This window comes from Pongo pygmaeus, chromosome 2 (genome assembly GCF_028885625.2).
Source record: "Pongo pygmaeus isolate AG05252 chromosome 2, NHGRI_mPonPyg2-v2.0_pri, whole genome shotgun sequence".
Classification (NCBI taxonomy): domain Eukaryota; kingdom Metazoa; phylum Chordata; class Mammalia; order Primates; family Hominidae; genus Pongo; species Pongo pygmaeus.
The window spans coordinates 181789700-181812091 of NC_085930.1; the positions used below are offsets into that span (position 1 = coordinate 181789700).

Consider the following 22392-nt stretch of genomic DNA (forward strand, 5'->3'; position numbering starts at 1 on the left):
CCCATCTCTCCTAAAAATACAAAAATCACTGGGTGTGGTGGCATGTGCCTGTAATCCCAGCTACTCGGGAGGCTCAGGCAGGAGAATCGCTTGAACCACGGAGTTGGAGGTTGCAGTGAGCCGAGATCGCGCCACTGCACTCCAGCCTGGTGACAGAGTGAGGCTCTGTCTCAAAAAAAAAACAATGGAGACTTTGTAGACTGAAGAATATCCTGAAAGTAGATATTTATTAGGTTATCTGGTATAAGATGAACTTTCAAAGTAGCTTGAAATTCACCTAAGAAGTATATCAAATTTTTGTAATATCTAGACACAGAAAGCCAAGAATCAGGAGGAAATTCATGGATGGTACAGCCAAATAAAGCATACACAAATATATCTGCTGTCTGCTGCTGATGCTCAAAGCTATGACCCTGCAGACCAGTGAAAGAGCGTTCTGACATTCAATATTTAAAAACTGCAGATCTTAAAGCACCTGATACATAAATATCAAAGATGTTATATCATATTAATATTATGGATGCATATATATTCCTCAATTTGTCCAACTCACTTCAGGGAGAGGATGACTCTGCAATGCCAAGTGGATTACCTATCTTTATCACTGCATGTACTTCCCACTAGAAGAACAAAATTTGGTGTAAATTCAGGCATGAGGTTTAATCAAATTAATGTGTACAGTCTATAAAAATGACTATATTCCTGCTGGGTGAGGTACATTGCCAAATGTTCTACAGGCGTATGTTGCTCAAATCTCAAGCAAACTTCTGGGTTTAAGGATGAGAATGTAAGGCTCAAGGAAAATGTGTAACTTGTCTATAACAGCTAGAAGTGGCAGAACTGGGATCTGAACTCACAACTGACTTCAAACCTATGCCCCTAAGCCCCGAATGACACCAATGTGCTAAGAGGGTTGAAATGCACATTCTTCCTCAAAATAACCTAACCTGGAAGCCACGTGTACAACCTTCTGCTGTGGAAAGCACGCCAGGCTCTCTTCATGTAGTGCCAGTTAGGTGAAAGATATGTGTGGCATTCTGGAATAAAATTATACTCCTATCAGATTCAGCAGGAGAGAGGATAAGCCTCACTCCTTTTCCAGCTTTTTTACTTTTCACCATTACCCAAGAAAATCTCGATAGATTCATTTTGGGAACATAAAAGAGTTAATATTCCCCACTGTCTTAGGGATATTTTTAATAGGGGATATCCAAAACAAATCAATAATTAAAACCAGATTGTGCTCTCTGAGTGAGACAACTCCAGAGGGAGAATCTATTTATTCCGCTAACAGATTTCCTTTCTACTGTTGCATCACAAGGTAAAAAAAAAAAAAAAAAAAAAAGAAGCTTCTGTCTCCTTTATTATTTTTTTTATTTTTTATTTATTTATTTATTTTGAGACGGAGTCTCGCTCCGTCTCCCAGGCTGGAGTGCAGTGGCCGCACTGGAAGCTCCGCCTCCCGGGTTCACGCCATTCTCCTGCCTCAGCCTCCAGAGTAGCTGGAACTACAGGCGCCCGCCACCACACCTGGCTAATTTTTTGTATTTTTAGTAGAGATGGGGTTTCACCGTGTTAGCCAGGATGGTCTCGATCTCCTGACCTCGTGATCCACCCGCCTCGGCCTCCCAAAGTGCTGGGATTACAGGCGTGAGCCACCGCGCCCGGCCCCTTGCCCCGTTTAAGAGACAGTCTTGCTCTGTCACCCAGGCTTGAGTGCAGCGACACCATCATAACTCACTGCAGCCTCAAATTCCTGGCCACAAGCGACCCTCTCACCTCTGCCTCCCTAAGTGCTGGAATTATGGGTGTGAGCCACTGCATCCCACCCAGAAGCTTCCTTTTCATTAAAAGAACATATAACAAAATTGTGCTGGAGGGAAAGGAAAGTGGATGGATGACTGTTTCTCCAAAACCGCACCACTGCACTCCACCCTAGGCAAGAGAGTGAGACTCTGTCTCAAAAATAAATAAATAAATAAAAAATAAACTAGAGGTAAAAAGGTACTCTATTATAGTTAAACTGCACTGAAATCTGTGAATATAAAATAAGACCTTTCTAGATTATATAAATGAGGATACATCTGCATATCTTAGATATAAGATAAACATTGTAATGTATTTAACAAATACTTATTGTGCAATTAATATGTAAAAATAGCATAGCGTTGTAGAAGCTACTGAGTAGTAAGCATGGCTTTTACGTAGTTTTTGTAACTCAAGGACTTCACCTATTGGTCATTTGGTCTGTCCCCAGACCCTTGAGCCAGCATGAATGACATGAATCATGGAGTCCCAACTCCTGGTGCTCATAAGAGGTGATTCCATTACCAAGGCTACTGGAGCACCTGCCCACCAGCTTCCTCAGATAAGAACCTTCTCCAATGCCACAATCCACATGAAAGAATAGCAAAGCCATGACGCCACTACCCACTCTAGAGGGCCTCAAGGCAAGGAGCTGCTGGCTCCAGACAGCCTCTCTTCTAGAAGGTGGAGCTCCAGAAGAACCAAGGATCCACCATCCTCCTAAAGACTCTTGGAATCATCCACACTTACTTCTGTTTTCCTCAGTCATCCCTCCATCTGTCTTCTCTCACATTTCATTCCCTCTCTGCTCTCTGCCTCATCCCTCCCCTCCCAAGCCCTCTGATTACACCACTTTGGTCTTCCATGACCAATCCACTTTTTCTAATGACGTTCTGCTCATTCTTAGGGATTTCATCCAAACATCACTTTCTTTAAGACACCTTTTCTGACCCTTTAAATGAGGTAAGATCTTGCCTGTTAGATGCCTCTGTTACTACTTGCCCTTCTACTTCCCATCACTTATCACACTTTTAACATTACTTATTCAAGGTCATTCTCTTCTAGATCATAAACTCTATGAGGGCGGGAATTAAGTTATTCCTACATTGTTATGTCACCAGCATTTAACACGGTAACTGGCACAAAACAGGAATCCAGTAAATATTTATGGAATAAAAGAAAGAAGAAAGAAGCGAGCCACTGAGATCCCGCTCTGAACTGCTTTTTTTTTCCTTTCTTTTTTTTTTTTTTTTTTTGTTTTGAGACAGGGTCTCCCTCTGTCACCCAGGCTGGAGTGCAGTGGCGCAATCTCAGCTCACTGCAGCCTTGATCTCCCATGCTCAAGCAGTCTTTCCAACTCAGCCTCTCGAGTAGCTGGAACTACAGGCATGCACCACCATGCCTGGCTAATTGTTTTTTAACTTTTTTGTAAGACAGGGTTTTGCCACATTGCCCAGGCTGGTATTGAACTCCTGGACTCAAGTGATCCACCTGCCTCAGCCTCCCAACGTGCTGGGATTACACGTGTGAGCCACTACACCTGGCCTGAACATCGTTTCCAAGAGGAACATCATGATCATATAATGTTGGCTGTACCTCAACTAGAGCATAGGTTATAAAGTGCTCTTGGGTTAGCCTGAATCCTAACAAGGATTACTATCTTGCTATTTGTACAAAAAAAAAAAAAAAAAGTACTGTGAGTTCCAAACATGCTGATAAATAAATGTGTAAGTTGTCCTTTTCATTCTAGAGGCTAGATAGTGCAATAATCCTCCAGACTCAGCTAGTGCTTTTGAATATCTGAACTCCTTTATATCAATTGTCCAAAATGATTCTTGTGACAACTCTCTGCAGTCATTATCCCAACTCAGCATGCATTTACCTAGCATGCACACTCCAAGCCTTGCACTGGGTTCTGGAGATGCAAAGGAAGGAAGACGTGATTTCTGTTCCCAGGAGTTCACATTCTTTTGTTTTTGCTTTGTTTGTTTGTTTGTTTGTTTTTTGAGATGGAGTTTCGCTTTTGTTGCCCAGGCGGGAGTACAATGGTGCAATCTCGGCTCACTGCAAACTCCACCTCCCGGGTTCAAGTGATTCTCCTACCTCAGCCTCCCGAGTAGCTGGGATTACAGGCATGCGCCACCACGCCAGGCTAATTTTGTATTTTTAGTAGAGACGAGGTTTCTCCATGTTGTTGATCAGGTTGGTCTCGAACTCCCGACCTCAGGTGATCCACCTGCCTCAGCCTCCCAGAGTGCTGGGATACAGGCATGAGCCACCGCTCCCAGCCTTTGCTTTGTTTTTTTAAAAAATAGGGTCTCCCTATGTTGCCTATGCTGGACTCAAACTCCTGGGCTCAAGTAATCCTTGTACCTCAGCCTCCCAAGTAAGGTGCAGCACCATACCTCGCTCTTTTCCCAGTAGCTCACATTCTAAACATACAGGAAGGGTTCTCAACCCCATTTTGCACATGAGTTTAAATGACCTGCTTGAGGTCACACAGTCATGAGTGATGGAACTTCACTGCCATATGCTCATGCCTCCCGTCTGGACACCATGTTGTATAGATGAGGAACAATGCAAAGTTTAAATCAAAGCAGTCCCTTCTAAATTTTAGCCCTTTTCAGAAAAATCTTCTTAAATATGTCTTATTCTCCTGTGTCTTATGATAAGCCTGGCAATGCTCATTTTACTTGAGACCGATGCTGATAAGGGGAGAAGGGAATGGAGGAACAGTTTAGGGCATGTGGCCAAATAGTGATATTGAAGCCTGGAGGGTAGGCCCTGTGGTGAATGGAAAATCCACACGGTGCCAACTGAAGCAAGCCCAGCTTCCCTCCTTTTCTCAGGCCTGCAAGGAGCTGGGGCTACACAAGAAACCAGCTGAATGGCCCCTGAAGCTTGTTCCTCAACACCAAGCTGTAGGGCCTTGTCTCCTTAAACATCCCCTGTGCTTTCCTCTGGCCAGCTGCTCAGGCCAGCTGCCCAAATCATTTCCCTGAAGGTTCCTGTATTACCAAACTGCACTGACAACCTTGAGTAATCTGGGAGGCCTCGCTGAGAGTCCAGAAAGGTCCAGGTGTGGTGGCTGCTTCCTCAGCAGATTTGGCTCCAGCTGTCTGGACTCTAGGGCTTTTGGGTGACTCTAGGGCTTTTGGGTGACTCTAGGGCTTTTGGGTGACTCTAGGGCTTTTGGGTGACTCTAGGGCTTTTGGGTGACTCTAGGGCTTTTGGGTGACTCTAGGGCTTCTGTCAACAGGGTCAGAACTGCCTCAGTGACTCTGAGCAGCCCCTTCCAAGAGACTGCAGAAGAAAAGATCCACTTAAATCTGGAGGAGGAGCAAGGAGGTGGTGCACCATGAACAGGATAGCTGACAGAGAGGCAGAGGGAAGAAGAGAACTGAATGAGCCTGGGGCAAGAAAAAGTGGTTGGCGTTATGGCCCTGCCAGTCAGCATTATAAGCTCCCTTCGATAGTGGCTTGAAACTGGATCAAAAAGGTCCAGAGACTTTGGGAACTATCTGACTTATTCCCCTACCCCATCTATGCGATGAGCTAGCTATCTGGCCTTATGCACATTACTTAGCTTCTTGGGTCTCAATTTCCTCACTTATGAAAAAGATATCAAAATATCTTGGATTTTTATATGAGAATTAAGGTGCTTCATTCATTCATTCCATAAATATTTACTGAATGCTCACCATATGCCAGGGATGTTTCCAGGCACTAATGATTCAGCAACAAACAAAATAAACAACAATCCTGAAATGTTTGCCTTTATAAAATTCATATTGTCTATTTCCACTAATTACAATAAACATATAATAAGTCAAATATGTGGTTTGTCAGATATTGATGATAGCTTTGGAGAGAAATGAAACAGAGGAACATGGGTTGCAATTTCACAAAGGCTTGTCAAAAAAAGGCTTGGCTGAGAGGATGGTATCTAAAAAAGACCTAAAGAAGAAGAGACACGTGTGCAAAAGCATTCACACAATGCCTGGCACAAAAAAGGTGGCGTGATTTTTGTGTTGTATTATTATTATCATCACAATTATTATAATTATTATTCACATTCTTCTTAGTTGCCCAGAAAAGTGGCTTACACAGAACTGATAGAGACAACTCAAAATATTAATATTACTACTATTACTACTAACCACACCATTAAAATTTGTTGAACACATATTTCTGTTCCCAAGGTACAAGTCATAGAACCTGACTCTAAGAGAGCAACTTTTTCAACTCTTGGCTGTAGAAGAGATTCTCTTAAAATCCTTACTACTTTTTAGATTTAAAAAGTGAGTATTAAACTTATATGTTGCAGGTAACTGATTGCATACTTCTCTAGGTTTTTAGTTAATCCTTTTTTCAGTTTTCAAAACTAATGGTGAATAGGTAATTTGAAGTGTTATAAAGCTAGTTCAATAAATTTTGTTACATCAGAAATCATTTTTCTGATTATGCTGAGTGTGACTTTGGGCATATCTCTTTGCCAACTCAAGACCTTTATTTTTTACTTTATCACTTGTAAAACAAAGTAACTAGACTGTTATCTAGAATTCCTTTATAAGAAAAATTTTCTATGACTAGCATTAATTACTTACTCAATGGAAACAATGACAGCATTCAATTCCTCAGCCATTGCTGTACACAGCTCATCATAATACCTGATTTCTAAAAGACACAAAGGGAACAGTCATTACAAACAGGTCATTTAATACTGTCCACTCGTAAATTCTGCTAAGTGTGAATTGTTTTTAGGCTTGGAGCTAATACTAAAAACTAATAAAAAGCAAATGTGAACAAATAATAGAGTTACATGTACATATGAAAAATTAAATCTGATTTCTAATAACATGCAACTACTATATAACAGGAAATGCATAGTTTAGTTTTGAATATATTACTATCTAAATATTTATTTCATAATGGACTATATGAAATACACCAAATTAATCCTGATTTTATAGCTCTTCAAATATATATATCTTTCTGAAAAAAAAATCACAGCAAATAAGCAGTCTCTTCCTTAGAATCATGCAATTTTAGGCTGGGAGTGGTGGCTCATGCCTGTAATCTCAGCACTTCAGGAGGCTAAGGAAGGAGATCACTTGAGGTCAGAAGTTTGAGACCAGCCTGAGCAACATAGCCAGATGCTGCCTCTATAAAACATTTTTTTTTTAATTAGCCAGGCATAGTGGTGCACGCCTGCAGTCCCAGCTGCTTGGGAGGCTGAGGAAGGGGGATCACTTGAGCCCAGGAGTTTGAGGTTACAATGATCTGTGATAGTGCCACTGTACTCTGGCCTGGGTGACAGAGTGAGATCTTATGCCTAAAAATAATAACTTAATTTAAAAATTTTTGCTCTTTTAACACTTCATTTGCTGCAGTTCAGTAAAGTGATCAATTTGAAGAATATGGTATTCTTTTTAAATGAACACATAAAAAACTAGAATTTTAGGAAGTCTTAGCATTTCTTAGAGGATCCAAAGTCTGCAGTAACAGAACCAATTTAATATGTAAGAATTTAATCCTTAGTTGCTCTCAGTAAATTAAGATCTATATTGTGCCAACTGAGAGCCAAATATTTTCTTATTTATAGGGTTTCCAAGGCAGTCTTAGAATCAGAAGCTTAAGAATTACATAGACACCTGTTACCTCCACCTGCTCAAGTTCTTCCTCGGGCAGAAGTGATCAGTCAAAATTATGCAGAAAAGGCCAGGTTGACTTTTGTAATCCATCCCATTCCTGGCATCCGTACTTCCTGTCCTCCAGTACAATGTTTTTCCTGGCAAGCGTCCAATGCTACAGACTCAATCTCTTTTAAGGCAGAAACTCCTTCTTATTCATTTTTGTATCTCTACACCCGAGCACACCTTAGACTGACCAATGGTCCAGACTTGCCCACAACTGTTTGAGCTTTTGCACTGAAAGATCTGCAGCCCAGCAAACCCCTTGGTCTCGGGCAAACCTACATACTCATGAACGGCTATTGAAAATGTGAAAAAAAATCACTGAATAAAAGAATAAACAACGGATATGGAATTGAATAAGATTACTAGAAAAAGTCAAACCTTCTGACCTTTGTTGCTTTAAAAAAAATCACATAATGATAAAATAAACAAAACAAGTGGCCACTGCTTTTAAATTAAGGGGATGCCAAAAGCTCTGGACTGAAGATGAGGAAGTAGCTCCATGATCACTTATTAGCAGAGACGAGACCCCGAATTCCGCCTTGGGAGTCTCTCTTCTGGGCAGCTCTGTTTGGCTGCCTTCCATTTTGAATGTGTTCTACTCATGAAAATCATCCAAATCTAAAGAAAATATTCTTGAACTTTGCAAGATTGTTTCCTTTGAATGGTTGCATATATTTTATATTTTAACCTTTGCTTTCATAAGCAGATAAAATGTTAACATGTGTATTAAGGAATACCTGGTCTATTTCATAGACATATATCTTCAAAACACAAGTTGGCAAGAGAGGCACAGATAATTCTCCATATGCGTGCCTGGTGAAACTTCACCTTGTTTTGGTGCAGAAAGCTGTATCAGCACTGCACAATAAGTTAGTCTGTGATTTAGATCATAGGAAATATTTTTACAACAGTCTACCTGAATTAATAAACAAACCAACGAGCAAAAAACCTTTACATAGGATAACCATTTAATTTATCACCCAAACCAGGACCCTTTTGAGAGTGAAAAGGGGGCACTAGTAATAATTTTGCTGGGACAACAGGGGTAACTGGGACCATCCCGGGGAACCAAGATAAATGGTCCCCTTCTTTCCCACTAAGAAAGCCAAACTCAATTACACATCTCCCCCAAGGCCAACCACAACAACAAACCATCTGAAGGTGACCAGGACGTACTTGCACTTGCCAAGGCCCAGCCTCCTCCGTGGATATAAACGACGCTGCGTTTCAGTGGCTCTTCGGGCTTCGGAGGTCCTTCAAACACTCTGACTTCCACACCATCAAAGTCCGTGTCGGTCACCTTCACTTGGGCAGAAGACCACGCGCTTTTTTTGCCGAAAGAAACAATGATAAAATTCAGTGCCAGCAGGTGATGGCTCAGTCCCAGGTAGTGGATCAGGTTACTCTGCAGGCGAGGGAGGAAATAAAGAGGGAGGGCGCAAATCAACTTGGCATCACCAGAGCTGCCCTCACAACTGAGTGTCTGAATTCCTACAAGCAACTGCCACTGGACTGGAGGGCTCATTGAGCCCTTTTAATACAAAAACCAATTGTATTTACCTTTTGCTTTTGGAGTTGACAAAATATTTTCATACATGAGATCTCAGGTATCATCAGTTCCATTTTATTGAGAAGGCTTAGAAAATAACTATGCTTGTTCATTTCACTGGATAAGTGGTAGTTCTGGGACTCAAACCTAAGATTAGGTTTGAATTCCAGGATTCAGTACCTTTTTTTTCTAAATAAGTATATCACAGTTCCAATAACATACTAGGAGTAAAGAAATAATACTTTATTTCAATGCAAATAAAAGAGGGAAATTTTCTATTTACTTTAATTTCTTTAAATTCCTTTGTAACATATATTTGAGTGTGTCTCACTGTTTAATTTCTTTAAACTGCTTTGTAACTTCAATATATTTAATTGTATCTTTAAATGTGTCTTGTCCTTTTGAAAGGAGTGTGTTAGAAAAAAGAAACATGGTCAACAGAGGCCCTGGCATTTAGAAGCAGATCAGCTCAGACATAACCAGAAGCTTTTTAGAAATGAGGCAAAGACCATACTGCCTGATGGTCTCTTCCCTTCTGAACCCTCAGGGTATCAAGCTCTGCATTAAGTGGTCGCAGAAAGTTATTTGGATGCAGAAGGAAGATAGCAAAGAGACCTAATTTACCCACCAAGCAGACACTTCTGAGTTTATTTCCTTCTCTCCACTTTCGCAAGTTCATCAGGAAGGGGAACAGCTGGAGAGTAATAGTGCTCTTTTGTAGACTATGAAACAGAACACTGGTGATTAATGATCATAAGATCAAGGAAACAATGTTGCTAACAGAAATCAGGACTATATGATGTCTGCAATGTGGCACCTTAAGCTTCTCAGGCTGTGCACAGGGCACGACGGTACACCTTGAAGAGGGTCTGTGTGTGCTCATCGCCTCAGCCTCTGGGCAAATTCCTGAGCCCTTTACCCCAGTGTCTCATATAAACATTGTAACTGTGTGTGTATAATTTTATATATACATACATATATATATACACACATATATATATGTCCTATCATGAAAAGAGTTAGAAAGCACTATATTAGAACAGCATTAGCAAGTGTTAATGAAAAACAAGAACAAGAGGCAATTAATCAAACAATGAACAGCTATTTTAGGAATTCCTTTAATATTATTTGCTGGCAAGTATAAGCAGCAGCAGAGCAAATGAATATTAAGAAAATTCAACTTCTACATGTGCCCTGACATCGACTGCCCAATTTACTGAACAAGTTAAAACTGTTCATGTCTTTGATACTAATTTATGCATGTGTACATGCACATGTGTTCACACATGTACTGCACAGACGATTCTAACTATCAACTTAAGTTCTTCGGTAAATTGGAAGAAGGCAATTACCATTCGAGTTTTGTGGTAAAATGTTAGTCTAATTTACAGAATATTGATATCTGCCAGGGAATAGCTAAGAATCACTGTATTTCCAAAATTTCTAGAGTAGATATAATAAACCCTTGTTAACACCATTATCAATTAATAGGGAACATGCAAGCTCCATTCCACTTGTCACAGGACAAGTAGTTTGACCGGCACGAAACAATGAAATATGAACAAAGAAATGGTGGACCTGGCTCTGTTATATTATGAGCTGTACTTTTCTTTTTAATTAAATGAAGACTTTCTTAAACACTTGAGACAAATTATATGAGTTTCTTTAACTATATGAAGCTGTAAAACAAGTGAATTGTCTTTATATGACAGATATGAAAAGACTGTACATTTTATAAGAGAACCCACCTTGAGTTTCCTTTATGTAACGCATGCTCTGAGTACATGCGGGTTTGACTCAATTTGTTCATACCTTTCCAGAAACATCTCTCCACGTTAGCTTATGTTTCGCTTGCATTCACAGAATACTTGAACAACCATCTGCATTGTTTACAATAGCAACACAGTGGTGTGGGGGTAGAAGTGCTGATTAGAAAAGGGACAATTTGGCTGGGTGCAGTGGCTCATGCCTATAATCTCAGCTCTTTGGGAGGCCAAGGCAGGCAGATCACCTGAGGTCGGGAGCTTGAGACCAGCCTGGCCAACATGGTGAGACCCCATCTCTACTAAAAATATAAAAATTAGCTGGGGCCGGGTGTGGTGGCTCACGCCTGTAATCCCAGCACTTTGGGAGGCCGAGATGGGCAGATCATGAGGTCAGGAGATCGAGACCATCCTGGCTAACATGGTGAAACCCTGTCTCTACTAAAAATACAAAAAAAAAAAAAATTAGCCAGGCGTGGTGGCGGGTGCCTGTAGTCCCAGCTACTCGGGAGGCTGAGGCAGGAGAATGGCATGAACCCAGGAGGTGGAGCTTGCAGTGAGCCGAGATTGTGCCACTGCACTCCAGCCTAAGTGACAGAGTGAGACTCCATCTCAAAAAAAAAAAAAAAAGTAGCTAGGCATGGTAGCACATGCCTGTAATCCCAGCCACTGGGGAGGCTGAGGTAAGAGAATCACTTGAACCCAGGAGGCAGATGTTGCAGTGAGCCGAGATTGTGCCACTGCACTCCAGCCTGGATGACAGAGTGAGACTGCCTCAAAAAAAAAAAAAAGGGGGACAATTTGTTTACGCAGGGTAAAAGACAGGAATATGAAAGGGTAGGTAGATGAGTAGAAAAAGAATTTAGAAAACTGCTACAAGAAAAACTGTGCTAATGTTTACAATTGTATTGATAAATTAGAGTTATACTACAGCCAATATCAAGACTGTTTGAAAACTTGAAAATTGATATGAACAGTAACCTGTTAATTACTTTTCTTGTTACTATTATAAATAATAGCTATCACTGCCTGAGTGCCTACAGTGAGTGCTAGGGTAGGTTGCTGAATTCTGGCTACTATTCTGTGAGGTAGGTACTATTATCTTGCTTACAGAGAGAAGAGAAGAGAAGAGAAGCTTTGACATTAAGGAGCCAGTACAGAAGCTGGATTTCTAAAACCTTGAGGGGCTGCAGGACTTACAGAATTGCCCTAGAAACGCTGGTGTAAATCAGTGTGGGCCATGGAAGCTGCTCTGAGCCCTATCCAGTATGCGATAACATTTGCATGTCTATGTGATATCAATGATAAACTCGTGATATTACCTTTTTTTTTCCTCAAATATCTTTCCCTTAGTTCTTCACATTACTCCCCTCCTACCATACTGCCCAGAAAATAAATTCAGTAGCCACACCTTTCTATAGTTGTTACTTCTTTGAAGGGCTATGAGAAAAAAAAGCAAAGAAACAGGAGTGCGTTCCTTCCTTTGGATTTTTAAAAGCCTGTATCTTTTGGAGAATCTTTTTTTTTTGAGTTAGAGTCTCACTCTGTTACCCAGGCTGGAATGCAGTGGCATGATCTCGGCTCACTGAAACCTCCGCCTCCCAGATTCAAGCTATTCTCGTGCCTTAGCCTCCCAAGTAGCTGGGATTACAGGCATGCACCACCACTCCCGGCTACATTTTGTATTTTTAGTAGAGACAGGGTTTTGCCACGTTGGCCAGGCTGGTTTCGAACTCCTGGCCTCAAGTGATCCACCTGCCTCGGCCTCCCAAAATGCTGGGATTACAGGCACGAGCCACCGCGCCCGGCCGAGAATCTTTTAAAAAATAGGCATTGATTTAGAAGATTACATGATGAATAAGAAGTCTCCTAGAATAGAAAGTGATTTCCCAGGCTAGATGGTAGAAGAGGGGAAGAGAAAATGTTGCAGAGGAAATGAGGGCTGTATGGATAAATATCTGGGAGCCAATGAAAAAAGAACCCTGGGGTGCAAAAACTCCCAGATAGGTCTGTGGAATCTGAAGCAGCTGACCTGTGCCTCATACCCAGACAGAACCCTGGAAAGAGGCAAGACCTTAGGGAAGAGTAGATGCAGGGTATGTCTAGAAAGGTAATGCCTCAAATGGCCTTAGAGCCCCAGGCTCCAGCTGGTGAGGGAAAAACAGAATGATTCTGCATGCCCAGTGAAAGCATAAATGTAGCAGGGTCTGCATGAATGTCTTGCAGATGGACCTAAGACAATCTATCTTTTCTCCACAGCCCATTATATGTACCCAAGAGTCCAACAGGAATAGAAATGAGTGCTAATGGATTTGAAAGATCTACTATCTTACAGATAAGAACAAAGGATATCTCAGGACAAACTGTAAGGATCAAACACCAAGGATCAGGTGGAACAGTGATGTGGGCTGAGGATGAGTGATACCCAGATGGCTTCCCCAAACCACAATGCCTCAGCACTGTATAAGATCCTCCAACACCTAAAAGCAAATAGTGATGAGTGGGAATTCCTAAACTCACTGGGAATAAGTTTCCTACCTAAAGGATGAAGATTTAAAATATAGATCAAGTTATATTTCCTTGAGCTTATGAAATCAGATTCAGAGTCACACACGTAACATTCTGGAAGTAACAAAGTTTCCTGAAACCTCTATTTCTTTTTTTTAGACAGAGCCTCACTCTATTGCCCATGCTGGAAAGCAGTGGCATGACCTTGGCTCACTACAACCTTTGCCTCCCTGGTTGAAGCGATTCTCCTGCCTTAGCCTCCCAGATAGCTGGGATTACAGGCACCCACCACCACACCTGGCTAATTTTTGTGTGTTTTTTTTTAGTAGATACAGGGTTTCACTATGTTGCCCAGGCTGGTCTTGAACTCCTGACCTGAAGTGATCCACCTGTCTTGGCCTCCCAAAGTGTTGGGATTACAGGTGTTAGCTACTGTGCCAACCCTCCTGAAACCTCTTTAGAAGGAGCTGGGAAACTCCAGGAGAACACAGAAGCAAGCCAAGTTTTAAGGGCCTAATGGGCTGTAAATTACTCCGTCTTCACTGAAGTAAGCTAGGGCAGTGCCAGAGGTCTTAAAACTTGCCTACATAACCATTCCAGGATCTAGGGGAAGAATTCTGCCTAATGAATGGAAGGGGATAAAGGGTACTCATTACGGCTCAGTGGAACCAGACAAAGAAATCCAGTGGGGCACTGGCTCCCTATCCAGGTCTGATGGCTGAAGATCAAAGGACAAACAAGAATCAAAGGAAACCAAGCAGAAATTGTGCTCTGCTTATGAATATATAAATTAGTTATGTTTATATATGGGGTTGGTCTCTGTTGATTAAGTCAACATATAAATTATGAAGTATACCCTATGGGCAGAGAACTTTGTAGGGGAGAAAGAGAATCATCTGAAACTTAGCGTAATAGAGGAGAACCAAGGCTTACAAATGAATAGCTGATGTTAGTTAGCTAAGCAGTAAGTGGTAAGAAAGTCCTAGATAAAGGGTTGCACAAGCTCAGAGAAGAAAGGAATTACCTCTGTCTGGGGATGAAATCCAGTAAGGTGTCTAGCCCTCAATTACATCTTAGACAATGTCCCATCATAGATATGGCTAACAAGGAAAAGGGCTGGAACTAAGGTGCAAGTATTGGAAAGTGGTTTGTTTTTGTTGTTGTTGTTCTGTTTTTGTTTTTTTTTTTTTTTTTTTGAGACGGAGTCTCCCTCTCTCACCAGGCTGTAGTGCAATGGCACAATCTTGGCTCACTGCAACCTCCAACTCCCTGGTTCAAGCGATTATCCTGCCTCAGTCTCCCGAGTAGGTGGGATTACAGGCACACACCACCACACCCAGCTAATTTTTATATTTTTAGTAGAGACAAGGTTTCACTGTGCTGGCTAGGACAGTCTCGATCTCCTGACTTCATGATCCTCCCGCCTTGGCCTCCCAAAGTGCTGGCATTACAGGCGTGAGCCACCGCGCCCGGCCTGGAAAGTGTTTTAACTCAAACACCTATGGGTAGGTAAGGTATACAAGCAAAATGGAGGCAAGAGGAGCATGGCAATAACAGGTTCAATCTAAAGGAGGCATGCGCAGCACAGAAGTCTGCAGCATAGAATCCAGAGCCTGAGCACCTGGGCTAAAATCCCAGCTCCCTCACTTACCAGCACTGGGCCCCTGGGCAAATGACCAAATCTCTCTGTACCTCAATCTCCCATCCATAAAATGCAAGTAATTATACACATGACCTCAAAAGACTGTTGTGAAGACTGGAAACTAAGGCACCTAGAACAGTGCCTGTCACATAAGAAGCCCTTTATGAGGCAGTTATCACTGATATTACACCTCTGCTCCAGAAGATCACTGCGTAAAAAAGTGAGCCCAGTGACAGATATTCCAATGTTTCTAGGGAAGCTGAGACTATCATTTTTCCTGTCATGCACATTTGTTATTAGTACCACATGGATTATCAAGTCCTGAAATTGTTGCAGGTTAAAAAAGATATACAACAGTGATCTTTAAAAAGCTTATTTGTATGGTCATATTGAAGGGGAAGGAGGCAGCTGGGGAAGAACCAGCAGCACACTGATACCCCATACACATCAATGACTTCGCATCTGGTCAAGTTTCAACATGAACCAGCAACATCAATACTTAAAGCATTGATTCTTTTTTTTTTTTTTTTTTTCCTAATGTGATTTATTTGTTTTTAAATATATACAACTTAATTTTTCTTTTTTTTATTCTTATTCTTATTCTTATTATACTTTAGGCTCTATGGTACATGTGCGCAACGTGCAGGTAAGTTACATATGTACACATGTGCCATGCTGGTGCGCTGCACCCACCAACTCGTCATCTAGCATTAGGTATATCTCCCAATGTTAAAGCATCGATTCTAACTCACTACCTGATTCGTTCTTCACATTCGAAGGTTTGTATTTTATGTCAGTGACTTCCAATTTTTCCACTACAGTCACTTCATTCAGTCCATCAGCTTTTTAATTCTCTTTATATTTCGCTCTAATTGTGCCTATTATAAGAAAAAAATCTATAATCTCATGGAACATTTATTTATCTGCATGAAAATATGAGAATTTAATTAAAATATTAATGTTTAATGTTCAATTAAGAGATGGACCTTAAAGTAGAGGTATGGAACCAAGCCTAGGAGGAGAGAAAAGACAAGCCTAGGGGAGAAAAGAGATTGCCCGGACACAGTACCAGCTGAGGTGAATTGAGTTTTAATGAAGTAAAGATTCAGATTCACTCAAGTAACCTGAAAATAACAAAGTTTCTTGAAACCTCTTTAGAAGTAGCTGGGAAATCCAGGAACACACAGAATTGCGTTAAGGGCCCTATGGGCTGCAAATTACCCTGTCTTGGCTAGCTGAAGTAATCTAGAACAGTTCTAGAGGTCTTAAAACTTGCCTCCATAACCATTCCAGGATCTAGGGGAAGAATTCTGCCTAAGGAGATGGAAGGGGAATAAGGGTACTCATTATGCCTCAGTGGAACCGGACAGTAAAATCTGGTGGTGCACTGGCTCTGTACCCAGGTAGTTGGTTCATGTTGAAACTTGACCAGATGCTAAGTTATTTATGTGTATGGAGTATCAGTATGCTATTGGTTCTTCCCCAGCCTCCTGCTTCCCCTTTGATACATGACCAGAAGGCTGGAGAAGGAGAGAAGGTTGGGGAAAGGCAAACAGATGTTTCTGGTCACAGGGCAGTGTTCACGCTTTAGTCCTTTGCCCACCACCCTGACCTAGTAAGGACAGAAAGAGAACCTGCAAGGCATCAAAGTCTCCTTTCTCATTCTCAACTAGAATACAAGGTCAAAAACATACCTTCACTTGCTGAGGGCTGGATCTCTACTCCAACCCAACTCTGATCAAAGAACAGGGCTGAGCACCATTTCTAGGAGGATTTAGGCCACATGGTAAATTCCACCAGAGAGGGAAAGTTAATTTGCTCAGGTAAAGTTGAATAACATAAAAAAATGGAAGCTTCGGAAACATCATCACTTAAAGAGCTGGTGAGCAAGACAGGAAAAACCAATCAATAAAAGACAAAAAAAAAGAGAGGGAGTGAGAAAAAGAGAGAAAAGGGGCAAATCATTAGTGTGGCAACAGAAACAAGAAACTGGAGATATTAAGGGGGAAGAGATTTCAAGAAGGCAGGTTGTCAAATGTCTGCAGAAAGTCCAAGTAGGTCATTGGTGTTGGCTATGGGTTCACTGGTGAACCTATTAAGGACAGTTTCATCCAAGATATGGGGCTGAAAACCATATTGTAATGGGTTGCAAAGTGAGCAGGAGTTGAAGAAACAGAGAGAGTAAATGCAGACAGATTACGTTCACTGTTTGTAGAGATAAAGAAGGCACTAGAACAGTTGGGAGAGACTTGAGCATGCTTCTTGGGAAACAGCTTGTCAAGAGAGAAAGACAAAGTTACAGAGGTAAAAAGAATTAAGTGAATTGAGATCCTAGAGGAAGGAGGGCATAGGATCTGGAAAGCAGATGGAAGGGAGAATTCGTAACAGGTAATTTATAGGGGGCAAGGAGGCAAAGTGAGAAGATGTATCTCTAAATAGAATTTGATTTCTGTGGATGTCAGTTCTGTCTTTGTCCTAAAGAAGATGTGACTTTTTGGCCAGGCGTGGTGGCTCAGGCCTGTAATCCCAGCACTTTGGGAAGCCGAGGCGGGTGCATCATGAGGTCAGGAAATCGAGATCATCCTGGCCAACATGGTGAAACCCTGTCTGTACTAAAAAATGAAAAAATTAGCCTGGCGTGGTGATGCACACCTGTAATCCCAGCTACTTGGGAGGCTGAGGCAGGAAAATTGCTTGAACCTGGGAGGCAGAGATTGTAGTGAGCTGAGATTGCACCACTGCACTCCAGCCTGGCAACAGAGTGAGACTCTGGCAAAAAAAAAAAGAAAAAAAAAAACTGACTTTTCAAAGACTGCCTTCTTTGAAGGTAACCCATTGCAATCTGGCTTCAGCCCCACCTGTCTGATGAAACTATCCTTATTAGGCTCACCAATGACCCCCTGACCCCAATGCCAATGCCAATGCCGATGCCAATGACCTACCTGGCCTCACTGCAGACATTTGACAACTTGTGCTTTCTTGAAACTTTCTTCCCTCTTAACTTCTCCAGTTTCTTGTTTTTCTTGCCACACTAACAATTCATCCCTCACTCCCCCCAATTTTTTTTTTTTTTGGTCTTTTATTGATTGGTTCTTCCTCTCATGACCACTGGCCCTTTAAATGATGATGTTCTCAAAAGTTCCATTTTTTATTTCATTCAACTTCACAATGCCTTCTTTCCTTGAGCAAGCCAATGTACTATCATGGCAAATAGGAAGTATTTGCCAGCAGCCTACTAAATTCAAAGGCTATGACCTGTATTCATATACTGATTTCTAGTCCCTGATCTATCTTTCTCAAGCTTCCATACATATTTCCAACCATCTCCAGGATCTAGCCTACAAGCTCCTCAAAATTAATATGGCCTACTCTCCCTTCTCCACCCCGAGCAATTAACGACATAAATTCTCAATTATCTGACCATAAGTCTAACTTCTAAGCTAGAAACCTTAATATTGTCCTCAGCTTCTTATCTCACATGATTTCCAATCACCTCATCAAACCCTAGTAACTCCACCTGCCAACGTTTTCTGACCTAGTTCTACCCCTAGCTCCACCCCCCGCTGTCATTGCTGCCTTGGCTAAGATGCTCATTATTTTCTGCACTTGCCTGCTAACTTGAATTCTAGATAACAGTCTTTCTCTGTAACTTGTTGCATACTGCTGTCAGAGTTTCTACCCTGAAAGGCTGATCACATTACCTGCCTACTTAAAAACTTCTGCTGACTTCCTGTTTCTTACAGGAAAAAAAGAAAAATCTAAAGTTGGCATTCCAGTCTGGTACCACTCTACATTCGAACCTCATTTCTCACCACCCTACCCCTTGCAGTCAAGCATAACTTGCCTAACATTTTTCATTTTTTTAACCTGCTATTCTCTTTGGCAGTGCCCTTCACTGGTATGCTGAAACCAGCTCTTGCTGGGTCTCACAAACCAACTGATAAATTTACAGGAATTTTGCAAGTCAGTTTGTCAGAGGTATGTGAACCACAGCATCTCTGTCTTGAATAAGGGCTGGGTAAAATGAGGCTGAGACCTACTAGGCTGCATTCCAGACAGTTAAGGCATTCTAAGTCACAGGATGAGATAGGAGGTCAGCAGGAAATACAGGTCATAGAGACCTTGCTGATAAAACAGGTTGCAGTAAAGAAGCCGGCTAAAACCCACCAAAACCAAGATGGCAACGAGAGTGACCTCTGGTGGTCCTCACTGCTACACTCCCAGCAGCACCATGACAGTTTACAAATGCCATGGCAACGTCAGGAAGTTACCCTGTATAATCTAAAAGGGGAGGCATGAATAATCTACCCTTGTTTAGTGCATAAGAAATAACCATAAAAATGGGCAGCCAGCAGCCCCTGGGGCTGCTCTGCCCCTGAGCAGCCATTCTTTATTTCTTCACTTTCCTAACAAACTTGCTTTCACTTTACAGGCTTGCCCCGGATTCTTTCTTGCGTGAGAATGCAAGAACCCTCTCTTGGAGTCTAGATTGGGGCCTCTTTCTGGTAACAAGTTGACATTAAGTCAGTGGCTTGAAATTGGCCAGAGTGGGAGTATTTACATCACAGAAATCAGCAAGTGCTACAAATCAGGGCGTAGACTTGCTCAGGTTCCAGGCCTTCGGTGGATCTCCATCTGGCTAGGGATTTTTCCTATTTGTCCCTCTTCCCTTATTTCTTTTACTCAGCATTATTTTTGTAGAGGAAACCTTTTGTCCCACATGAGGGCATGCATGGACCTAAAGGGTTCTATGTGGAGCACAGTGGCACCCTCTACACATGGCAAAGTACTGGACGGAATTATTAAGCCAACCTGTAAAGCACAAAATAAGTATGCAATAGTAGGGTTCTCTCATCAGATTGCACAATTTTAAAATTTCCAACTGTTTCCTCAAATATCCAGGAATTTTATGACAAGCTACAAAGCAAACCTGAGGAGAACCTTACTGCCACTCCATAACAAAATCTAGCTCAGAGAAATAAAAGAGCTCACAGAGGGATTCAACACTCTAACCCTGTCACCCTAAAACATTTGGTTTGTTTTTTTCCTTCCAGAAAACCTCTAGGGCTGCAGTTCAGTCTCAGGAAGGGCAAAAAGGATAACGTTGTTCCTTTCCAATTCCAAAACATTTTTTCTTTCACTATCAACACAGAAAACAAGTAGTTTCCATACTGCCAAAATACTGGCTTAGCTCCAAAATCCTCCTATAGTCTACAGGATATGTCAAGGGCAGTAGCTTATGTGTGCTGACATTTGCTCTCTGCCAGTCACTGTTCTCATTGTCAAGGAATCTCAGACCACAGGGGGTCAGTGAATCACCCAAGGTCACTCAGGCAGTAAATGGTGAAATGGATTTGAACCCAAGCATTCTGGCTCCAAAACCCTCAACCATCACCCTCTATTGCCATTCATGAGTGTAGGAGTTTGGTCAGGGTGGTGGGAAAAATTATAGAAGTTATAGAGAAAGACAAAAAACTTCTTGGAAGGCTGGGAGGTTTTGCAAAAGCTTTGAAAGATAATTTGGCTGAAGGCAGCCAAATTCTTTTATCGGGAGCCTGAGAGCAAAACGCAGATAACAAGCAAGTATAAAGGAATTGATCTAGTTAAGTTAGTTTACTTAGGCCTCGGAACCTGGCCTTTAACCATCTGTGCACAGGACTGCTCTCTCCAGGGGGGCAACCATGTTAATTACCCACCAGATGTGTTGACTCAAAGCCTTTGTCATTAAATCTGTACTAAATAAATGCCTGTAGCACCAGCTTGTCAGGGCTGTGGCTGCTGACTCTTTATAGCACCCTCCTTGGTGTCTGTGAGTGGCCCGGTCCTCTAGCTGTGCAGCCAGGCAAAAAACCTGTGTCTGCATACATTTTTTCATCTGTTGCTCAGCCAGGGTCTGTGGGCCAGACCCGGCACATGAGTACATTTATTCTCAAACCTACATCATAAAACTATAAGATTTTACATCTGAAATTAACATATGGCTTCACATATTTACCCAAAGGGAAACTAAGGCCCAGAAAGGATTTGTAACTTTCCTGGGCTCAGTGACTATGGCAGCATAGCTCTATGTTTGACCACTCTGGATCAAGCAGCCACCCCCATCATTCCCCTTTCCTTCAGCTCTTCCTCAACAGCACATCACTCTCTTGATCCTTCCCTGGTAATAATACAGGAGTTATTAAAAAATAATTTTTAGGCAGATAGAGAGGAGTTCTTGGTAAGGCTTTTTCTTTTAATAAAAGCAACCCCTGAACCATTTCTTTTTTTTTTTTTTTTATACTTTAAGTTCTAGGGTACATGTGCACAACGTGCAAGTTTGTTACATATGTATACATGTGCTATGTTGGTGTGCTGCACCCATTAACTCGTCATTTACATTAGGTATTTCTCCTAATGCTATCCCTCCCCCCTCCCACCACCCCACGACAGGCCCCAGTGTGTGATGTTCCCCACCCTGGGTCCAAGTGTGCTCATTGTTCAATTCCCACCTATGAGTGAGAACATGCAGTGTTCGGTTTTCTGTCCTTGCGACAGTTTGCTCAGAATGATGGTTTCCAGCTTCATCCATGTCCCTACAAAGGACACGAACTCATCATTTTTTATGGAGGCACAGTATTCCATGGTGTATATGTGCCACATTTTCTTAATCCAGTCTATCATTGATGGACATTTGGGTTGGTTCCAAGTCTTTGCTATTGTGAATAGTGCCACAATAAACATACGTGTGCATGTGTCTTTATAGTAGCATGATTTATAATCCTTTGGGTATATACGCAGTAATGGGATTGCTGGGTCAAATGGTATTTCTGGTTCTAGATCCCTGAGGAATCGCCACACTGACTTCCACATGGTTGAACTAGTTTACACTTCCACCCACAGTGTAAAAGCATTCCTATTTCTCCACATCCTCTCCAGCACCTGTTGTTTCCTGACTTTTTAATGATTGCCATTCTAACTGGTGTGAGATGGTATCTCATTGTGGTTTTGATTTGCGTTTCTCTGATGGCCAGTGATGATGAGCATTTTTACATGTGTCTGTTGGCTGCATAAATGTCTTATTGTGAGAAGTGTCTGTTGATATCCTTCACCCACTTTTTGATGGGATTGATTTTTTCTTGTAAATTTGTTTAAGTTCTTTGTAAATTCTGGATATTAGCCCTTTGTCAGATGGGAAGATTGTAAAAATTTTCTCCCATTCTGTAGGCTGCCTGTTTACTCTGATGGTAGTTTCTTTTGTTGTGCAGAAGCTCTTTAGTTTAATTAGATCCCATTTGTCTGTTTTGGCTTTTGCTGCTATTGCTTTTGGTGTTTTAGTCATGAAGTCCTTGCCCATGCCTATGTCCCTGAATGGTATTGCCTAGGTTTTCTTCTAGGGTTTTTATGGTTTTAGGTCTCACATTTAAGTCTTTAATACATCTTGAATTA

At 41.7% G+C, this 22392-nt stretch overlaps 1 protein-coding gene across 1 annotated transcript in view; it reads right to left on the bottom strand.

The window, feature by feature from the left end:
- The window catches only part of NCEH1 (neutral cholesterol ester hydrolase 1), a 78742-nt gene that overhangs the window by 8327 nt on the left and 48023 nt on the right, over window positions 1-22392 (bottom strand). Inside the window, exons 2-3 of the mRNA XM_054482628.2 lie at window positions 8682-8910; window positions 6414-6483 (exon numbers count right to left, since the gene is read on the bottom strand). Coding sequence (XP_054338603.1) covers window positions 6414-6483; window positions 8682-8910 — 299 coding nt within the window. The remainder of the gene's footprint in view (window positions 1-6413; window positions 6484-8681; window positions 8911-22392) is intronic.